This window comes from Hyposmocoma kahamanoa, unplaced genomic scaffold (assembly GCF_003589595.1).
Source record: "Hyposmocoma kahamanoa isolate Upper Pololo Valley unplaced genomic scaffold, ASM358959v1 172, whole genome shotgun sequence".
NCBI lineage: Eukaryota > Metazoa > Arthropoda > Insecta > Lepidoptera > Cosmopterigidae > Hyposmocoma > Hyposmocoma kahamanoa.
Window position 1 is genome coordinate 530992 of NW_020653622.1, and position 22650 is coordinate 553641.

At 36.2% G+C, this 22650-nt stretch overlaps 1 protein-coding gene across 1 annotated transcript; it reads right to left on the reverse strand.

Annotated features, from left to right (window-relative positions):
• Positions 1-6151: 6151 nt before the first annotated feature.
• Positions 6152-18725, reverse strand: LOC113225759 (zinc finger protein draculin-like). The gene is made up of 5 exons (XM_026458168.1): positions 18575-18725; positions 16219-16357; positions 15214-15318; positions 9338-9529; positions 6152-7374 (listed from the first exon to the last, which is right to left on the reverse strand). Exons 1-5 carry the CDS (start codon positions 18599-18601, stop codon positions 6272-6274), a joined length of 1566 nt encoding a protein of 521 aa, XP_026313953.1. The 5' UTR covers positions 18602-18725; the 3' UTR covers positions 6152-6271.
• Between the last annotated feature and the right edge of the window lie 3925 nt (positions 18726-22650).

Genomic DNA, 22650 nt, shown 5'->3' on the forward strand with positions numbered 1-22650 from the left:
TAATTCGAATCTATTTGCCGAATGACGGAATAATCGCGTGACAAACGCCACAAAAAATAGTCAAATTGAGAACCTCCTTTTTTAAATCGGTTAAAAAGCACTTTTGAAGTAAGGTCACACGTGGCTGTATTACGAATTAACGAATGGTTTATTTTGGAACAGTCTCTTTAGTTTCATCTGTGATACTCCTTGACGACTTCGGTGGCCCAACGGTTTGCACTGTGGGCGCTGGATGCTGAGGTTCCGGGTTCGATTCCCGGTAGGACTAGTTTGAGAAATTAACTTTCTAAATTGGTTCTGGGTTGTCTGGCACATTATTTATTTATTTATTTTGTTGTTGAGCAGCTTTGATGGAACACGAGTGTATTCATTTATATGTATAATTTATATGGCCAATTATAACGGATCTCTCTATTATTATTTACTTATTGTAAATTAATAGTACACGAAAATGTGTGTTTGTATTGTATTATATGTGACATAAAAGACTAAAGTATCTTGTGTTTTAATATTGACCACTTAGTGTTAAGTAGTCATCTAGCGACTTTGTTTTATATTATTTACACTGTTGTGTCGCCTACTTTTATTTCTCGTGAGATACTAACAGACGTCAGAAATAAGTGATAAAAAAATCTCGTCCCGTAATACACAAGTGTATAGATCCGAAAGTCTGACTGAGTATGTATTACCCGTCGAGTATATAACCAGAAATAGAGACTAAATAAGAGCCATCCATCTCTGGCAATTCATCAGACAAATGGGCCTTATATCACTTTTAAATATCAACTCTCGTTTGCACTGAAATTACAAATTAGAAAGCTGAAATAGTACAGCGCCAACAACTGACCTGTGTGTACGTCTCCGTATATTCTAAAAATATTCTGTATTTATTGTAATAACGATAGTATCTCTATGGGGGGCTGATCCATTCGGTGGTGTGGGAAAACTAATTACCAACAAACGGATTCATATTTCATCGGTAATTAAATATGTATTTTTTTAATTTTCGTCCATTATAGCAAAGCTCAAGTTAAACTGGTCAATTTGAAGTGAAACAATTGACGACACCCATCAATTGTTACGAATTCGGGCTGGCCAATCGAAGCGCAGTTGTCACCATTTTGATATTGACATTACATTGCATACACTTATCACTGTATATATATGTATCAAAATCATTATTTAAGTATTCTATACATATAACTGAACACAACACACTACATTATAGAAATATTTATGTAATTTATTTAAGTTTACTCGTATATTCGCGACACACGTCCGGTACTCATTCGGTTTTAGGGCCCACTGAAAATCAGCGTCACAGCCTTTTCTCGGTGGTGACAATAGCTGAGTGAGATCCTGTTACATACGCCACAGCCGCACACATGACATTCAATCTAATTGTGTTGAATATTTAATGTTTGCTTTGTTGTTGTGTATGAATTTAAATAAAAATTATTCCTTTTTTTTGCTGTTATTTTAATTTTAATTTTTTGTTTTAAATTAGCTTCATCTTTTTTTAATCTTCATTTTAGTACTGTGTATATTTTTGTTGTGGCGTAGTAATAAACGATTTCTATTCTATTCTATATGGCAGAATAGTTTTCAAAGAAATTAAATGACATTTCTTTTCTATTTCTGGTTATATATTTGATGGTATTATCCTTAGACTATGGAAACTAAGTCTTACCATACCAGTGATAACTTACGCCACTGAAAGCAGGAGGTCTATTCTCGGTGTCCGTCAAACATGCGTCTGAAATAGTTTTCTCCGTATAGGGTCTGAAACAATTCTTCTTAAATATTCCGGCCGAAGTAATCGATGACTTCGCTAATGTCAAGTTGAGCAACGCGTTTTTACTTAAAAATTGACCGGTGAATTTTGATAGAATTCACTGAGAGGAGAATCTACAACGACAGAGAACCTACACAGACTATTATAGAAACAAATTGTTTTTTTTAAATAAATTTACACAGCACATGCACAAAGAAAGAGTGGATCAACGTTAGGAGGAAGTTGATTTTAACGGGACGGGGTATTACTGCTGAATAAGTAATACTCGGCCACGTTATAAGACTGTTTAAACACACATATAGACAACTACAAATTACACCCAAACTCACGGGAGAAATAAATGTAGGCTATACAAATATTTCTCCCGGACCGGGAATCGAACCAGAGACCTCTGCGTAGCAGTCGTTACCGCATGGTAACCGTTCGGCCACGGAGAGTTTTCAATTTGGTCGAGTTGGAAGCTCCGGGACGTCTTCTCGTCCGCAATACCACTGGTCATGAAGACATGTCTTCGAGCAATAAGAGTTGCCAGGGATGAGCTACGGCTCTGAAACGTGGTCACTTACTATGGGCCTTGTAGCAGCCACAGACGTGCCAGAATGTCTAATCCTCTTCCGACATTCAGGCACGTCTTAGTGCAAGCAAAATTAACAACCATGCCTTGAGAATCAGCATAAGACACAGTACCAAATTAGTATAAATAAGTAGCTCAAACAAAATATAAAGACAGTCAATTACCAACCCACGACTCGTCTATTATTCTCCATTAAACTACCATGGCGAAGTGGTGACCACCAACACCTTTCACCTGCGCCGTGGTAAAGGCCTCATAAAAAAGCTCAAAGTGACTCAACGAGCCATGGAGCGAGCAATGCTCGGTATTTCTCTACGTAATCGAACCGTTGGGGCAGAAAGGTTCTCGAATGTAGTCCACGAACCGGAAGGCGTTGAGTGGGACGGCCCCCTATTAGATGGACGGATGACCTGATAAGGGCGGCGAGTAACCGATGGATGCACGTTGCGTCCGACCGGCTAGTCTGGCAATCTTTGGGGGTTTTTTGGTTAGGGGACGTCTTCCGATTGATATGATGATGATGGAGATGGAGTATTACTTATTTGACAGTAATGTTTCGGGAGGAGAAAGAGAACACAGGGCCAGATACGATCAAAGAAGTATTAGTTTTAAACCAAGGACGTACTTTACGCTAAGATAGACTCCCTGTAATGCCCAAGTGGTGGTTTTGTATTGTAAAGTATTGATTTTCGCGGAACTAATATTTATCTTAAATATTAGACCTTTTACATACATGCATTTTTTCAAATATTTTTTTTTTACGGGGGGGAAATCTTTATGGATACCCCTGAGCCCAGGGAGACTCAGGGGTTATGTGGGGACTCTCCCTCCACACTGGAAGGCCTACCCCACTAAAACCTCCCCGTGTTTCCCTCTCGCCGGTTGAGTCGGCGCCGTGGGATCAGTGAACATTCACCACGACGCCGCCCAGCCGCCCTAGCTTACGCCAGGGCTCCCGCGCCAACGGAGGGGCGAGTCGGTTGTCCTCCGACCCGTCCCCCAGACGAGTGAGGCCGTGCAATGCAGACTCCGGAGTCCCTGTCCAGAGCCCGCTGGTCTCACTAGGGGATCAGGCGAGCAGCGAACTGCCTTCGCCTTCTCCCCGTACGTCTGCGCCGGAGCGGGTGCGCGTCCGCCGCGTCCTCGCGCACCCGCTCCGCGGCCACCCTGTATAAAACCAGTGTTGAGCAAAATTTAATTGTTCTGGCAATTAACAATTGACAATTAATTAATTGTCAATCGCGTATATCTACAATTAATTAATTTTCAATGTTTTTGATTAACAAACTGACAATTATGATAAATTTATAGGGCATATAGGGGTGGGTTAGGGTTTAGGTGGGGGAGTTAGGGGTGATTTAGGGTTCCCCCCACCGACCCAACCCCTAACCCATATTCGTAATGACACTTTTATTCGGTAGTTTCGGTTTTAATTGTTTCTTAGAACAAGTAAACAAATTAATTGCAATTAAAATCAATTCAATAGCAATTGATTTTAATTGAATTGATTTTTTAATCTGATTGAAATTTAATTGATTAACGCCCAACACTGTATGAAACTAGTGCGGGCGCTAACTACATTTTCTACTTTTCTATAGTTAGCTGTGACTAAAATGTTCCTAGTATAATAATGTCACGTAATTTTGAGATACCATGCAATTATATTGACTCAATATACATTTATTATTATTACAAAAATTCGCTTAGTCACAGAGATGCACGAAATTTTCTTTGGGTAAATAAAAAAATAACAATTTCACGTAAATGTTTTATACATCATTGATTTATTATTATAAATAATGATTATGTACATCTTATGCTTACTTTAATAAATATCAGTATAATAAATACAGTAGACAAATCAATAAATAATTGAAATAATTTATTTTCACAATAACACTCAGTGTAATAGATTTTTATGACTTCCAGGTAGGTTGGAACTATAGTATAATAAGAGCAAGAACTTAAACCTGTTCAGCGCGTAAATGCCTACACTTCACTCGGTGCGTATGGTTGTTATAGTCTGTTCCAATCAATTTTAAACGAAATGCAAACAAAACGGTTTGGTTGAATTTCTAAAGCATATACTCAATAAATCGAATACGTAACACTTTCACGTGCATGTCGAAGATTTTGACTTGATACCTCATCAATTTTTCCAACAATATTCATTTGAATAACATCGTAAAATTGTATTTGAAAAATGGTAGTCAAAAAGTGAGGTTATATTTTAATTATAGATGTACGAATAGTCTATGGTTGCATTGTGCTGTACGGAACAAAACATTCAGTTCATTCAATTAAAGATTTTGTAATCGATTAGTAGATCGAAAGTTTCAATCGCAATCGAACGAGTATCAAGTGTAAGGATTTGAAAGTGGATTTAAAATTAAGATTTCGGAAATTTTAAATATGCTTTTATAGGTTATGTAATGAAAACGGCTAGTACGACTCAATTAAGCAAATCGATTCATTCAATTAAACAATTTGTCGGTAGCAGTAAAATTGGCCATCACTAAACTGTCCATGGTCGGGTCGGAGTTATTTGTTTACTTTTTGTTTAAAATGGATTGAAACAAAGTATACATTATTATTTTACTTGTACCTACAGGTTGTACACATAATTTGAAAAAATTAAGGAGTACATCACAGTATTCTCCTGCTATATTGAAATAATCTTATCACCTCTCATGCTCGAAAAGTACGTCAATATAGCCTTACGTAGCGGGATTAAAGTGCATCTTTTAATCCCTAGGGAGTAAAAAGTACCTAATTATTTAATTTACTTCTGAGTGAACAAAACTCAAACAGCCAGTAGCCTGCCTTTTCCGCGTTTGTTGTATCTGTATCTGATTCGAAAAAAAATATATCATGAAGCCTTCAGAATTTTGGTTTGTTGAGCGAAAACGATTGAAATATTTTTTTTTTTTTGCAATCGAAGTGAAAAGTAATAGACACCGTCTCGGGCATACATATTTGCTCATTTTAGTCCCTCCATAAAAAATATACCGCTTATTCCCAGTTGTCATCACTGGCTTTGTTCCCACTGGCGACAAATGGTTAAAGAAATCCCATATATGTTAACAGATCGGGACAACCGGGATAAAAAATCCCAGTTGTTGCCAGTGGTGATTTTAATAAGAAAAAAATCTCATATGTTACCAGGTGGTGACAAACGAGATGAAAAGATCTGTTGTTGCCACTGGCGGTAAATGGAATTTAGAATTAACTCGAATTTGATTTTATTCCCTTTCGATGGCGGCAATAAACTCGCATTAATTGAAACTTTTTATGCCATTTGGTTTTTTTTACCACTGGCAACCTACTGGGATATTTTAAATTCCATTTGCCGCCACTGGCAATAACAGCTGGTAACATATGGGAATTTTTTACCATTTGCCACCACCTGGTAACATATGGAATTTTTTCCCATTTGTCGCCAGTAGAAATCACCACTGGCAACAACTGGGATTTTGTTATCCCATATGTCACCACCTGGTAACATATGGGATTTTTTTTCCCATTTGTCGCTAGTGGGAACAAAGCCAGTAGTGACAACTGGGAATAAGCGGAATATACTATTGCTAAATGCAGTAGGTACCGTGGCGACAGCGCGCCATTTTCTGTTATTCCTAATAATTTTGTCTATTGAAACATTTTTATTGAACTATACTTAAAGTCCACATTTGAGTATTTTATTTAGTGCTGAAATTTCGGGTAACAGACGTATAGCAGTGTAATAAGGTATGACCTAAGTGGTACAGTGTAAAGATCTGTGGGTCTTACTCACACCACCCAAACTCCTGCAGGAATCTCAGCAATCTCTTGGCATTTACTGAAGACTTCTGGGAACACTATGGTATTTAGTAGTAGTAAAGGTCACAAACAAATATGACCTTAATTTAATTATACCCACCCTCAATCTCATACCCTTGATGATGACTTTTGATATGATTCTTCAAACTCCCATTCTGTGTGAATGCAGAGTTGCAAATATCACACTTGAACCGTCTCTCGTTGCTATGAGACCGTATATGTTCCTGCAATGATTGCAACCGTGGATAGCTCTTGTCACAGAATTCACACCTGAAGTTTCTCTCTCCCGTATGAGTTGCCATGTGTTCCTTTAAGCGACTGGGTAGATAGAAACGTTGGTCACATAAATCACATTGGTGTCGGAATACTTTTAAATGATTCCTTCGGTTATGCTCCATAAGTGTTTTCCGTCTGTTATAAACTTTATCACACAATTTACAAGGGAACGTTCGTTTATCACCGTGCACTTCAATCAAATGTCTATTTCTCAAAGCGTAAGACAGAAAACTAGCTTCGCACTTATAACAATTTACTGTAGGCTTCTTTTCGTGCACCGTTGCAATATGCATGTAACGGCTGTATTTAGATTTAAGATTTTTACCACATATTTCACACGGGAATAATGATTCGGTTTTGCTATGACTTTTTATGTGAGTCCGTAGGGAATTTTGTTCTAAAAAGCATGCACCACACTGGTCACAAATGTACGATCCAAAATGTTCCACCATGTGTTTTTTTAACATATCAAAATAGGGAAAGGATGTTCCGCATTCTGTGCACACACAATTATCCAGCGATAACTTGAAAGTTAAGAACTCATTTGAAACCGGATACAACTTCAATCCATGACTTTCGCATAAATGTGTCTTCAAATTCGTCAAATCGTTGATTTTTTCCTCGCAAAGCCTGCAGTCAATCCGTGTTATATCTACTTTAGGTATTTTCTTATTTTCCATCATCTCTTCGAACCACTGCTTCGGATCGTGCGTTAACGTGTGCTCTCTTAATTCCACTGGACTTGTGAATTGATCTTTACAATAATAGCAATAATAATTGCTTATTCGGTTGTGGAAAGGACATACATAAGAATTGTGTGCAATTGTAATGGCGTTTTTGTAAACCATGTCGTCGTGGTAGAGTTCGGGGTCCTTTTTCTTTATCTGTTTTGTTTTCTTTGGAGTCGGGAGAACTGGAATGATAAATTACATGATTATAGATATTTTTGATAGTGTTTTGTGGTTATTTCGCGTTATGTATGGGAGTTTTTACGTTCAGAATGTGCGATTGCGTACAATGATAGTGCAGAAGTAAATGAAAAATTAAGATTTTGTCGCTGGTTTTATGGCGGACTAACAAACAAACAAAATGAACACTCCTAACAAAGGTTAATTATTGCCAGCACCATTTCAGGGTTTTTCTTCTTCTTCTTCTTTTAAATGCTATGCCTCAATCGAAATAAAAGATGATTTCGCCAATGTCAAGTAAATATGACTATGTGCGGTAATTTTCTAAATATATGACTTCTACTTCATACCTCACAAAAAGAACTTTCAAGCAGAAGCTGCAAGAGTATCTTTTAAATATGCGGAAATTGGAAATATGGGTGACTAAGATGTTTACTAATAATAATAATAATAATAATAACGCACACACTCAACATAACCCCGCACTAGGGAAACCCTGTGTCGCGGGTGCCATGGACACACACATAGACAACCAAATTACACCCAAACTCACGAGAGAAATAAATGTAGGCCATACAAATATTTCTCCCGACCCGGGATTTAAGAAAAGAAAGAAATAAATAAATGAATTGCATGAAATTGGATTGAATTAAATTGGTTTTGTTTTGGGTTTTACGAGTGGCGTGACTGTCCTATAGGGTCCTGGCTCTGCCAGTGTCGCGGGCAGCTGCGTCATTTACGCTGAGTCAGCGGCTTTTCATTGCCATGGCTTCCAAGAGAGATATTAGTAGAACATATTACTGTGTTACATCTAAGTTAATGTCTATATCATGTGTCTGTGTATGTATTTATCATGGTGGTGAATAAAGATTCCATCTATGTATCTATCTACTTTATAATGTTATAATGTGTCAAATGGGAAGCGAGGCATTTAACTTAGCATGCAGATTTTGTACAGTTTTCTACCGAGGGTTAAATGACAATTCTCAACGAAGCAGTTCTAATTTGTACCAACAGATGGTGCGTCAAAATACAGCATTTGGTTTTATATTAGCAATTGTTGCATAAACAACTTTTTTTTTTATATAACACCAAATGACGAGACGAACAAGTCGTACGTCTGGTGGTAAGCGACTCGCCTATTCATAACAGTTGCAGCACCACTCAGAGCTTTTAATCGCAAAGATCTTAGGGGCACTCACATTCATGTACCTGTAATTTCACCAGCACTCTTACCCTTCCAAACCAGAACGCAGTAATGTGAGCATTACTGCTTGGCGATAGTAATAATAAAAAAATAAAGAAAAAAAAAAAAAATAGGTGGCAGTACTTCCCAAGACTAACTCTTTGACAAGGCTAATGAAATTTCTCTCATATCTCGACTCCTACGTAAAGCATGTATGTCGAAATTGCCAAGTTTACAGGGGGGCGTTTTAAAGTTTTATTCGTCAAAGCTCGTTACTCACATAGAGTGACCATCTAATAGATCATCTAACCGATATCTAGGATTGTATAATACTCTATGTGAGTAACGAGCTATGGCGAATAAAACTGGGAAATGCTAAAGCGACGTGTTATACTTATTTCAGTGAATTCAGAACTTTAAAACGCTCCCCTGTAAACTTGGCAATTTCGACATACGATACTATACGTAGGAGGGGTCTTTTAAGGGGGGATTTATACTATTTGTTTGATTCACACTCTATTTCAAATGCCGTTTCCGAATTATCTTTTTAACTGTCTCTGTGGCCGAACGGTTACCATGCCGGACTACCACGCAGAGGTCTCAGTTTCGATTCCCAGACCGGGGGAAATATTTGTATGGCCTACATTTATATCTCTCGTGAGATTGGGTGTAATTTGTAGTTGTCAGGGTTTCCCTGGTGCGGGGCTATGTTGAGTGCGTGCGTTGCTATTAAAAAAAAAGTCGTTTAAAAGAGATTAAGATGTAGCAGTGAAATTACATACCTGGTTTATTAAGCATTCTGTCCAATTTTCCCTGAAGTCGCTGCATTTCAGTCAACAATTCACGCTTAGCTTTGATCTTCTGCTTGCTTTTGCGAGGCAGTTTCTCTCGGGAGAGTTTCTCGCGGAGTTTCTCCGAAGTTGTTGAAGGGTCGTTGGCCGGTGACCGTTCCTTTTTGGGAGTTGATCGAGACACTGAAAAAAAAAAACGAAAATTATATAAATTTATCGCACAAAGAAACGACACTTAAAATACAACTTACAATTGGACGTAGTTAAGCAAAAAGGATCCAATCCACATAATTATCAAAAAATGAGTTACATTACCAATACCAAACGGTTCCTAAAGTCTAACCTCTTAGATATATCTAAATATCTCTGGCGTTTCATTACATTATAAGTTTGAAAATAAAACAAGATTGAGAAACACTTTTAAACTTCAAACTGCCATGTCTCCAAAGCGACTGGACGTGCCACAGACCACATATACTAGTGATAGACTGGTAAGTGAGCGGGGTCCGCGTTACCTAGTTTATCACCAGACGGGCATTGAGTGTCAACAGCGCGTCAGTCGTCGTTCAAATGTGATACATGATTATTTTGTGGAAAAAATAGAAATATGCCAATATGAATTGTGCAATTATATCATGTCGCGTAAGAAGCCAAAGTTTAAAAAATACTCCGGGATTGATTGCACTTCATCGGTAAGTACTAAAACTCTGTGTTTTCTAATATTTTCAACAATACAGTACTATAATTTCGAAACAAAACTATTTACTTGCAACTCGGTAATAACAATATACATTGGTTGCTAGCCATCGCCGCCGTCAAAATAACAATTCGAATGACGCTCAATGAATTGCTTGCACTAGCGTCGTATTACACTTGGTACTGGGTCCGAGTGTTGTAATCAAATTATCGATATGTAGAAACTCTGTATTTAGAAACCCGGTTTTGGTTTAGTTCAACATTTTTTTTTATCATGCTGTACCAATGTGTAAACATAAATTGTTTACAGGTATTTAAAAGCTATCAATTTTGATTACTTAAATGTTTGGTCCGAACACTAGCAATAGTTTTTTAAATTTTGAATTTAAGTAAAAACGATATATTAATGGGAAAAAAGGAAATATAGATAGAAGAGGTACCGTGTCGATAATTTTACAATGCACGTAAGTTCGTGGAGTATCAAATGAAGACTTTATGAGATTGGAGATTTTCTTTCCCTTATCTACATGATTCCTATCTCCCTAAGCTCTTGCTAATGTGCTGAGCAATCACAACCTGGAAGTTGATACATTCAACTGTTTATAATAACGCACACATAGACAACCACAAATTACACCCAAACTCACGAGGGAAATAAATGTAGGCTATACAAATATTTCTCCCGGCCCGGGAATCGAACCTGGGACCTCTGCGTGGCAGTCCGGCGTGGTAACCGTTCGGCCACAGAGGCAGTTAAATATATTCAACTGTAATGTTGATGCGCTAAAGCGTAAACTCGCGGACATTGTATTTACCTAAAGGCCCATTTAGATGGAGAGAGTTTATCGCACGCTTCGTGATGAAAAATCGTACGCGATTATCGTAAGCAATAATCGCCATAAGATTATCGTATCATAATGTTTACATTGAGGCAAAAACTAAAATCTCGCCTACGATTATGTCATACGAGATTCGCAAGCAACTTAATCGCCTCCTCGACTGTTTACACAGAGAAATATGTAGTAAGGAGATTCTTGCTTACGAGTTTTCGACTTGTCTAAACACGATCTCGTATGACATTTTTTCAAGTTCATACGATTATCGTACAAATCGGTTCGAATCGTTTTGAGTACGAAATTTGAGAGTTTCGAGTTCAGTGATTACAGCGGTATTGACTATGAATATATCAAAATGACGCAAAAATCATTGAAATTTGGAACTGCTGATAATATTAAGTTCATTGCACTGGATATACTTTTTTAAATTTTATAACATTTCCTAATCCTTTTTTTCTTTTTCCTTTCCTTCATTCTTGTCTTAGAAAAGCAGTGATAATCAAAACACCCTCGCGCGCTGTACTTATGGTAGAAACGGCTGGCACAAAAACTCGAAATACGATTTTTGCTTTCAAGTTCTGTTTACACGGAGATATTCAATATTGAAAGGCGAGGCGATTATCGCTCATGTGGAAGGGCGATAATCGCGAATGTTTAGACGAGGAAAGTTTTTTATATTCTTTCGATAATCGTATCTTCGAGACGAGAAACTCTCTCCATCTAAATGGGCCTTAAGTTTATTAAGTAATTTGTGGTTAGCGCAGATATTCGATTGTTATATTTATGTAAGTGCATGATGTTAAGAAATGCTGTTTATTGTTCGTTTGTTTGTAAATAATAAAAAACTGAAGAACAAAAAACAACGTCAAAAAAAATACAAATAAACAAAAAAATTAAAAACTATTATGTTATATAAAAAGGTATGTGCGTGCGCACATCTATTGAGCAGATTTTTGTATTGGATTTAAACGGCTTTCAGTAGGCCAAGGGTTTGCGAGCTGGATGAGGTCCAATTTAGAAAATAATTTATCGAAACTGGTTCCTAAAAAGTTAAATGTTGTGTTGGGTGACCCGTTGGCGAAGAGGGCTGTAAGAGCTGCTGGAATTTACTGATTGTTGGTCTGGAGTGTAGTAGCAGTAGCCTCCACAGCCTCCATACATCTTACTTAGTAAGTTTAGTAGGTCAAAAGTTGAAAGTCCAGTTTTATAGGTATTTATTCAAGTTTAACAATAATATTACGATCTTTAAAATGTAACCGGTATAAATATAACTAGTAAAAAGTTCAAAAAGATAAGAAGAGATGTGTTCGCTACCGCGATCGGGTAGGGAGTGACGATGAAACGAAACAAAATCAGAATGTGAGGCAAAGAATGGAACAATTTAAAATTTGAATTTAAATACTAGTGTGAGAATAAAATAAGAAATTTAAATAAAAAGGTGAGATGACGATGTAAAGGTCACACCGTCACAGGGCTAAAACTCTGTACTCATAATGTGAGGTCTTGCCTCTAACTACGAAGCGACACGATATAGCAGTAATAATCCAAAAGGATTAACACCAAAAGGCCGACATTGACACCGAAGCGTTAAAAATAAGGATTAGAAAAATCTTTTTCACCACTTTATCATACCATTCAGACCTTGAACTAACAAATTGAAATCAAACAGGAGTAAGACGACACAGAGTTAAAGGAAGAGACCACCCCTCTATCATAACCTGGAAATCTTGATGATGATGACATGGATACAGCAGACATTGTTTGACAGGATTATTTTGGTATCGGTGAAAATACATCTAACACAAACAATAACTATAATGTTAGAAGTGTAATGTTATACTCATAGTTCAATAGAACAATGGCAAAATCATATTTAAAGGAATTTGTTAGCGTCTTCAAATGTCTTAATTACAAGTTTGAACAAAATATATTCATTAGGTTTTTCAAATTATCATAGCGGCCTTTCTAAGTCTAGAAATAAAATAATATTTAAAAGAAACTCTAATGACTAATTAGTATGTAACCGGACTGATGTCTACATATATCTATCGTTGAGCGACGTCTAGTCGCCAAAAAAGAAATTTCAGTACATATATATGGATATGGTCCACAGTTAAGTCACGTAATATCATCGAGTATACACATAACCAGAAACAGAGACGAAATAAGGTATCTCATCACTAATAATAATAATAATAATAATAATAATAATACCATTTATTTCGGACCAAAACAGTTATCCATAGTTTGTTAGTAAACAACTTAAGAATAAGGTTAGTATTATACAAATTCATTATTAAAATTAAAATTAAAATTAAAATAATAGCTTATATTTTGTTTCTCCTAATTCATTAATGTGTTAATATGTCAATGTTAATATGATTGATGCAAAACAATAAATCAAAATTATTAAATTAAAATTGAAAGTAAAATAAATTCATAAAAAAATTAAAATATGGAATTATGGATTAAAAATTAAATAAAATATAAAAATTTTTAACACACAAAAAATTCAATGAAAGAAAACATAAACTAAACTACCACATGGAGTTTCATCCAGTGACCTTGTATGGGGCAGTCAAGCCGATTCGCTACGACATTCAGAATGCTGTTGGGGCATTCACGCACACGCCTCCAAAGCGACGCAACCCGCTTCCTCAGAATGGCATGAAAGCCATCTGTGCGTGTCTCTGCGAACATACCTGAGGCGCTACAATATCGCGGTAACCCCAACAACATCCTAAACGCGTTATTATACTGCACCCTCAGTGTATTTAGGGTTACCTTAGTATACTTCACCCAAAGACTACACGTGTAGAAGGTCTGACAGTATGCTTTAAAAAGCGTAAGTTTAGCCTCTCTACTACAACGTGCAAATCTCCGGGCGAGCATATTCGCTCTTACTGCAAGGGCTCTCCGTTCTCTCTCTATATCTACCAGATAATAACTAATACATCACTTATAAATATCAACTCTCGTTTGCACTGAAATTACAAATTAGAAAGCTGAAATAGTACAGCGCCAACAACTGACTTGTGTGTACGTCTCCGTATTTTCCAAAAATATTCTGTAGTTAATGTAATAAACATAATATCTCTGCTGTGCTGTTCCATTCGGTGGTGTGGGGAAAAACAGCAAAACATCTAATTACAAAACAAACGGAATCAAATTTCATCGGTAATTAAATATTAAATATGTAATTTTGCAATTGTCGACCATTATAGCAAAGCTCAAGTTAACTGGTCGATTTGAAGTGAAACAATTGACGACACCCGTCAATTGTTTCGAATTTGGGCTGGCCAATCGGTGCTTAGTGTGACAATAGTAATGATATGGCAGAATAGTTTTCAAACAAATTACATTACATTTCGTCTCTATTTCTGGTTATATACTCGATGTGTAATATCAAATGTACTGACTCGACCAATTTGTAATAACGTAATAAAAGATTAACTACTTCATTACAAAAAATAAAGTCTATAATTTGTTGTCCAAATTGCCATCGCGAGAAAATGGTAAAACCAAGGGTAAAACTGACAAAAAATCAGGGATAGACGGCACGTTTCACAAAAAAAAAGTCTGTGCCGAGTCACCAGTGCAATAGTCTGTGGTATGTTATTAATAATAATACCTAAGTTATTTTGTTATGGTCAAAAGGCATGAATTTATCATGTATACAAAATAATTTCTTCTGAACTTTCGTCACGTCACAAGCCCACGGTACCATTCAGCTTCTATTAACTCTGTTAAGGCTTCTGTAGTTTATTTTGATATAATAATACACCGAATATATTTTATTCAATTACGTAACACAACCTCCAAAACTTCAAAGTGGACTATCTTGCATTCTTTAACAGTACAAATTAAAAATTAAAAATTTATTTATTTCTCAATTTGGTTCAACAATGGTAGATCAGGTCCTCCCTTTAAGCAAATGTATGCTTGTGTTGGGAAAGCCTTGTAACTAAGCTTAAAACTGAGAATTTACAACAAAGTTACATCAGTGGGTTAGTTTTAAGATATAATGATATTTAAAATTTAAAATGGAAAAATTAAAAATGAAAAAAAAAAAAAATTTATAAAAATGAAAAATAAAATGAAAAATTTTCAGTAGGTATGTAATGTGTATAAACTTGTGTGTGTGTGTGTGTGTGTGTGTGTGTGTGTGTGTGTGTGTGTGTGTGTGTGTGTGTGTGTGTGTGTGTGTGTGTGTGTGTGCGCGCGTGTGTGTGTGTGTGTGTGTGTGTGTGTGTGAAGAGAGTGTGTGAGCGTGTGTGCGTACCTGCGCGCGTATGCGTGTTATGAATTGAAATTGAATTAGGTTATTACACTTACTGATGCAGTTGAGGGGCAAATCATCCATATCGTCCCGGTCATCTCCTCCGTCTGAGTCACTACCACATGGCTCAGTCTTCACTTCCACTTCCACTTTTGTCTCGGCTGTTTAATTAATTAAATATGGGAAATTAAAAACAAGGTCTACCAAAAACTTTGTGAAGTTTATTCTAATGATGACTGTAAATTAGTTGAATTTATCAAAATTTCTATGACTCATACTTCTAAAACTGTTTTTGGAAGAAATAAATCGCTTTCTTATTGATGGGTACTCTAATTTCGGTGACAGTCAGATTGCGTTACTTTATAAAATCTGTACTCCCAAATAGATACCTACTTATTGTAATTTCTATTCAAGCATGTGATCAGTTTGTCGATTATATTATAAAGCGTGTTATAAGGCGTGTTATTCCAATACAAATTTTTATCCCAGATATGTCATCTGGATAAGTGTCTTTGCGGGAGTGTCTTGGTCAGAGCTGATACGTCAGTTTTTATGGTACAAGGACATTGTTAAATTAATTGTCGAGTCAACCTATGTAAACACACCTAAATATGCAGTGTCTAATTATTATTTATCCCGGTTTTCCTCTTCCCGAGTATTCTGCTCCAACAATGGTATGGGCGCAATGGAGAAAGTACAGATTATATTATTGGATATTGAAAATATTAGGTGAACATCGAAATGTCAACCGTGAACATTGAGCAACTTACTCAAGAAAACCACGTGATGTGTGTACCATTCTGCTCCAACAATTTTAACCTAAACGAGGCCTTATAGAGGGCTATAAAAGTTTATTTCAATTATATACTCCGCTATTGGTAGAGTTATATGTTCTACTAAATACCTCATTGATATAGAGGCGTTCAACTCTGTACGAGGTTCTACCTTTTAAAAGAAGGCTTTGCAGATCAAATATATTGTGACAGACATTACAACGGTGACATTGACGACGAAATGTTACATGTCTTAGTAAAAAATAGGTTTCAAAAAACTTCCTTTACCTTCACCTCTATCCCTAGCTTGTAGGAACTCCTGTTCACACCTCAGGACCTGTTCACGAAATGCGCATGCATCCCGCAGACGTACAACACAAGTTGCACAAATGCAAGATTCCTTGCATTCACCATCCAGATGAGAGAGCTGGAAGAATACAACTTTCTTCAAAAACACAGGTCTAATATCTAGTTTAAAGGTTGGAAGAATACATCTACATTTGTAGCTTTAGAGCTCCCTGTGAAAGAATTCTTCCAGGGATACTGCCATCTTACCTATTTCAGCCGCTAAGCTGAAATAGGTAACAGCTCACATTACAATGTTAGCATTACTGTGTTCGAGTTGTGAAGGGTATGGGTGCTGGTGTAATTACAGGCACATGGGACTTATCAACTTACGTATCTGGGTGACAGGCGCAGAGATCTTTACTTGAAGCTCTGAGTGACTCTGCAACTGTTATGGAGAGGTGTATGGCTTACCACCAGACACACGACTTGTTCGTCCCGTCACAAAGTACAAAATAGATACATTATTACTATTATTCTTTATAATTATTGGCAGTGTCCTTATAGAATTTCGCCAGCACCAAGTGTTCCGCTAAGTAAATTTGATCATTGCAGGGGGATCAGCAATTCAGTAAGTTTTGTGGTTGTACTTTGTTCGAGAGAACAAGCTCATTCGTCACCTTACCATTCAAACTTGTATATTGAAGCACAAGTTACTGGAATGCAAAAAATGGATTATATATTATACACATTTTGCAGGCCCATTTCTCAGCACCCTTTTCCTTCATATTCACACACTGGCTTTTGCCTATTCTTATATTGGAGCTCTAAACTTGTACAAGTTTTTAAACATGTCCCTTGAGTAGGGAACCCAGTATTCCTCCCATGAGACTAAGGTTCGTATTCCAGAACTGTACTCAATACTCAAGTCAGGACTTGAGTATTGCAGTGAGCACTGAAAATCATACTCAACTCCTTGCCATTAGGGTCGTATTTCCAATACTTGAAACCATACTCAAGTATGCTCAAATCCTGACTTGAGCATTGAGTAGAGTTCTGGAATACGACCCTAAGTCACTCAAGATGACTAAAGCTTCAATAGAAAATAGATAAAAAAAATACACATTCTTAAAATAATGTATCCAAATTAACACCCTTAATAACAAATTTAAAATAAATTGAAAGTTTTGCCATTTACTGAATAATCACTCTTTATAAGACACAAGTTTGAAAAAGTAAGGTGTTGCAGACCTGAAGGCTTATGTTTCTTTATAGGGCCTGATGGAGAGCACAATATTGTTTTGTATTATTGCTCGATATATAATCACAGAGATCAATGATAAAAGGGGAATTAACGGACATTACGGTTGAATTAAAGTTTGTGGGTTGAATGGGGGAAGGTGATCATACAATGGTACAGAATATTTGACAGTTGAATACAGTTATGGCCAGTGGTTCCTTCGTGTAACATAGGACTTTCTATTATTATTATTTCCTTAATGGCGGCTGTAGCAAATTGCAGTCGTCGCTACAAATCTCTTTGTATATATTTTATAATATAGTCTTTTTATGCTTAGTTTCATATTCAAATTCTAAATTTAAATGTGATTGTTTTTGGCGCCTTTTTTTCACCTTATTGCTGGCTGTTTTGCTTTCATAGCTGTATGTCTTCTAAAAATGAATAAATTCCTAAGAATTTGGTGTAGCTTTACTTACTCATTGTTAGCACCCACCCTTTAACCCATTGATACAGTCCACTACAGTGGCCACAAGGCTTGGCCAGTGTCAGTTTTGAGGAATGCGGTTAGTTCATGTTGAGGTGAGTGCAGGCAGATGATATTGGTAAAAAATGCCAATGTTAAGGCAGCAGCAAGGTATATATTTTTGGAAGAACCTATTCAACAAGCTGTTTTGGAGGTGAAAATGAACTATCATAGACAGACAAGAAATCAGTGCCTAATATTATTAGAGTGGATAAAATTGTACAAAATGTTAATAAAAGGAGGAACTCATAAACAAGGGATTTAAGATTAATAGGGTGGGGAATACAGGGTTAAAGGAGGTCATACAAGGATGAAATCAACTTAGTATATTCAAAGAAAGTGTCCAGACTACATACACGACTTTCTGGGGTGACGTCAGAATATTTGCACAGATGGACGAAACAAAAATTTGCAATAAAAATTTAATTTCATCGTGACCCGAGCTAGCCCGCGCCACGTAGCTCGGGTTACACTCGCATTAGGGTTCCATTTCGAATAACAGATGCCCTAAACTTGTTCACTGTCATTATCGTTTTTATATATCTCAAACTATTGTTGAGCCTTTTCTAATACCAACTTTGCATTAATTAACTCACCAAAAGCCCGAAACAATCCATAAACATATCCGAATAGACTTCTTTTTGTCCTGTCCACTCATATTCGGCAGTCAGCAGTCTACATTTCTTGATGGACCTACAACATCTGCATAGTCCAGGGTTGATAATTGGCCCTTGGGTCTTTATCGCCGGCTTCGGCGCTGCCATTTCGATCGAATTGTCACGATTTCATCTTCAAAATATAAAACCGTAGAAATTCATCTCCCAAACAAAATAAATTATTTTTGACAATACTGCGTTTTGTTGTTAAAAATCTATTTGTCTATATTCTTCAGATAAATGTGACACCAACGTTTACTGCATCGTAAGGATGCATACGTAAACTAAAAAATGTGTTGGTGTAAGAAATACTGTGTAGAAATACAAAAGTAATATTAATCGATCGATTATAAAATGATAAATTCATAATTTTTTTTTTTTTTGAAGCCGTGATACTTTGCTTTTATGATAGGTCGGTAATCAATGCAATGATAGTGACGGAGTGAAGATATTTGTGTTTTCCATCCGTTACTCTCATCTCTGGACTGTATTCGCATAGTAATCTGTGGTATTCGCACTTTCCATCAGGCGCGGTGCAGTCATTTTGCCGAGTCACAATAAAAAAAATAAAAAAAAAAAATCTTTGATTTTCATAACACTCAAATGGTTAAAATTACTTTAGCGTTCCTTTTTGCATAAATATGCTTGTGGTCCTCGAGATTAAAAAATGGTGCCGCCGAAATAAACTTATTTCAGCGTGGACAACAGAACAAAATTATTATAGTTCTAACAAGTTTAAAACAGCATAACGATTAAATAATTTTTTTTGAATCGACTACTTACCTATACCTCCGAACTATATCGCGACTTTTTACATTTCAAAAACTCGACCACGGTCAAGCTGGAATAAAGAACGCTTTGTATGCACCTTGACCCACGACTTTTTAAAGATTAATATTTTATTTTATTAATATTTTATATAGCGTGACATCCATGACTTTGTACTCCATCTGAGTAATTATCACGCCTTGAAACCAAATTAAAAACCAAACCACGATACCTACTATAAAGAATTGTTGTTTTTAAATATCTAGAAAAGTTTCTATTGTCCTAATAGTAGGTACATACTAGAAGTCTGAAGTAGTTACTATGAATTATGTCCTTAATGGCGGCCACAAGGCTTGGGCCAGTGTCACTTTCAAGAAATGTGGACAGTTAATGTTGATAAACAGTTTCGAAGACTGCAGGCAGATAATATTGGTCAAAAACGCCAACGTTTAGGCAGCAGCAAGGTATCTATTTTTAGAAGAGCCTCTTCGAGGAACAGCTGTTATCAAGGGAATACCTGAGGTGAGAAAGATCAATCATGAATAAACAACAAACTAGAGCCTAATATTATTCGAGCGGATAAAATCGCACAAAATGTTAATAAAAGGAGGAAACACATAAAGAAGGGTATAGAATAACAGCGCCGATCCTTAATCTGTCGGGTAACCGCCTTCGATATCCTTTCTTAAATGAAACTCCTTAATCTTGTGAAGTGAACTGTATATTCATACAAAAAGCTTATGTCGATCTGACTTACAATCATGAACACGTCTTACTACTAAGAGAGCAAGAATACGAATGAAGCTAATCAAAGCGAAAGAAGAAGAACGCAAATACCAATATTCGCTTATACTTATACCGGTACGGTGTCTCCCACACCGTACCGGTATAAGTATAAGCGAAGAATAAGTCGTTAGCGTCACTCGGCCAATCAGAGCTCCTGAATTATTTATTCATTTTCCTCTCAATTCTAGCTCTGACCGGCCAGGCGCGCACGGCCGTCCGTAACAAAGGGATTTAAGATTGATAGGGCGGGGAATACAGGGAGGAAGGTCATACAAGGAGGAAGTAAGCCTAGGACATTCAAAGAAAATGTGATCCAGGGGACCCTAATTCAAGCAAAAAGCTGTCTCTGACACGAACTTTGTAAAGGAACACAGGAGAGCAGAAGTGGCACCATTTGATTATAAAAAGTAGTTTGGACAGTTCGTTCAATGTACTCGCAAGGATATCGGAACTAAAAGAACTAGAAGACTGAACTTGTTCAGTTCCCTATTGAACTAGATCGGATCGTTCAATTTAAAAGCTGAGCAGGTACCTACACGTCTGTAGCGTATCTGGTCTAGAAGTTTTGGTAAGGTTCATTAAACGAAATTGCGAGTTCAGACAAATTATATACTAATACTGAATGAAAGACAACAGGCGGCGTTACACGGTTTGAATGTGACGTAGACTACGGAATGTGACATCTAACGTCTATAACACGAGTGTAGGTACAAGAAATAACAATTTATATACATGTATAATTTTTATTATATAAAACTTACGAATATAAATTACATTGTTATCTAAATAATACTTTTGCAAGCTTAAAATATGCATTCCATTATTTATTTCATAAATTACTTATTATTACAGCTTAATATAAATAGCCTGGATTATCGTGACAATTTTCGGATGTTCCTATTTATATTCATTCTTCATATTGTCTACTTATATGAGGCCCTAAAACAAGGTGTTACCCCGTTTGAATGAACTATGCCTATGCCCTGAGGTACCCGACAGTCGACATTTTGGTTTTGAAAAAAGGTTAGAGGTTGATTTTGCGTTCTTGTAAATTTCGTAAAGTTTAGTTGAAAAAGTTTTCTTATTAAACTTTGATTTAATTAAAGTTAAACTATTACAATTTTTAAATTAACAATAGTCAGTGCTTAGTCGTAAAAAGTAAAAAAAATGCATTCTTTTTAATTGCGATATTTTTCAATAAAGGTTGAGCAAAACCGTACTAAGTCAACGTGAATTTAATCGCTAATTTGTCTACTATTTCACATTTTTACTTTTCTGTTGCGCTTAATGTGTGTGTAGTACAGAAAATGAAAGTGAGATCGCACAAGAGGACAAAGCATTCAAGACCAAATAATTGAAAACCTAATGTGAAACTATTAGTTTGTACTTCAGAGTAAACAATACTAATATATGTTTTTATTACAATGCTATAACAACGTATTCAGCTAGTAATTTACAGTTACGTACTGCTGAAATCAAAACAGTGCCTCGACCACGAGTTTACAGGGATAGTTTTTGCTAGCGACCTAGTAAAATATTCTATATTACAGCAAATTGTACAACACCGCTAGCGGTGATGAAAATAAATAACACATTATTATTGAAATAATTTAGAGCGATGCCACACGATATACACAAAAATTAGAACATGACACACATAAATTAGAACTACAACATGCCACACGCTCTGCGGCGCGTAAGTGGTTGTGACACTGCATAGCCAGTGTGGCACTGGAGCACTCAGTGCGTTGAAATCATAATATTGCGACGACACAACGCACCGGCAGCGCGTGGCATCGCTCTTATGCGATCGCTAGCTACAACTATTACTATTGATTAATTGTTTTTTATTAGGATTTTTAACTAGAGACAACAAACAATCAGTTACTAATGTCACTGGAAAAATAGAATTACCATGTTTATTGTATAGTGACATATTTGTTCAGCTCTCAATGAACTTACTGGATCAGAATCTGTCAAAAAAATAGAATATTGATCCGCTAAACAATATTCAACTTACACTTACTCTCTACATACCTACTTCACTTCACTTTTTTGTATTATGGCATTCGTGTTCTTTTTACGAATACAAATTCTGTACGTTATTATTTCTGTTATCAAAATTCCTGTCGTTATAAGAACATACTTTAACATGATTGCTACTACTTTTTTAAACAATTTGACAAAAAAATGTCTTTTGACAAGTTGATTTTAAAGTATTAAATATTATTTATAATTTAGAAATACCAATCAAATTAAATAAAATTAACTGTAGATAATACATAAATAAAAAATGAATTAATTCATTAACATTTGCGCGCCTTTTTAAAGGTCAAATACAATGCATCTATATTTACTATGATCTGTATAATTGTTGTATTTCATCAAATAAACGTATTGCTAAAAATGTATTTTACAATCAATAAAAAAGGTTCACCACATAAATTTTCTAAATCCACCGT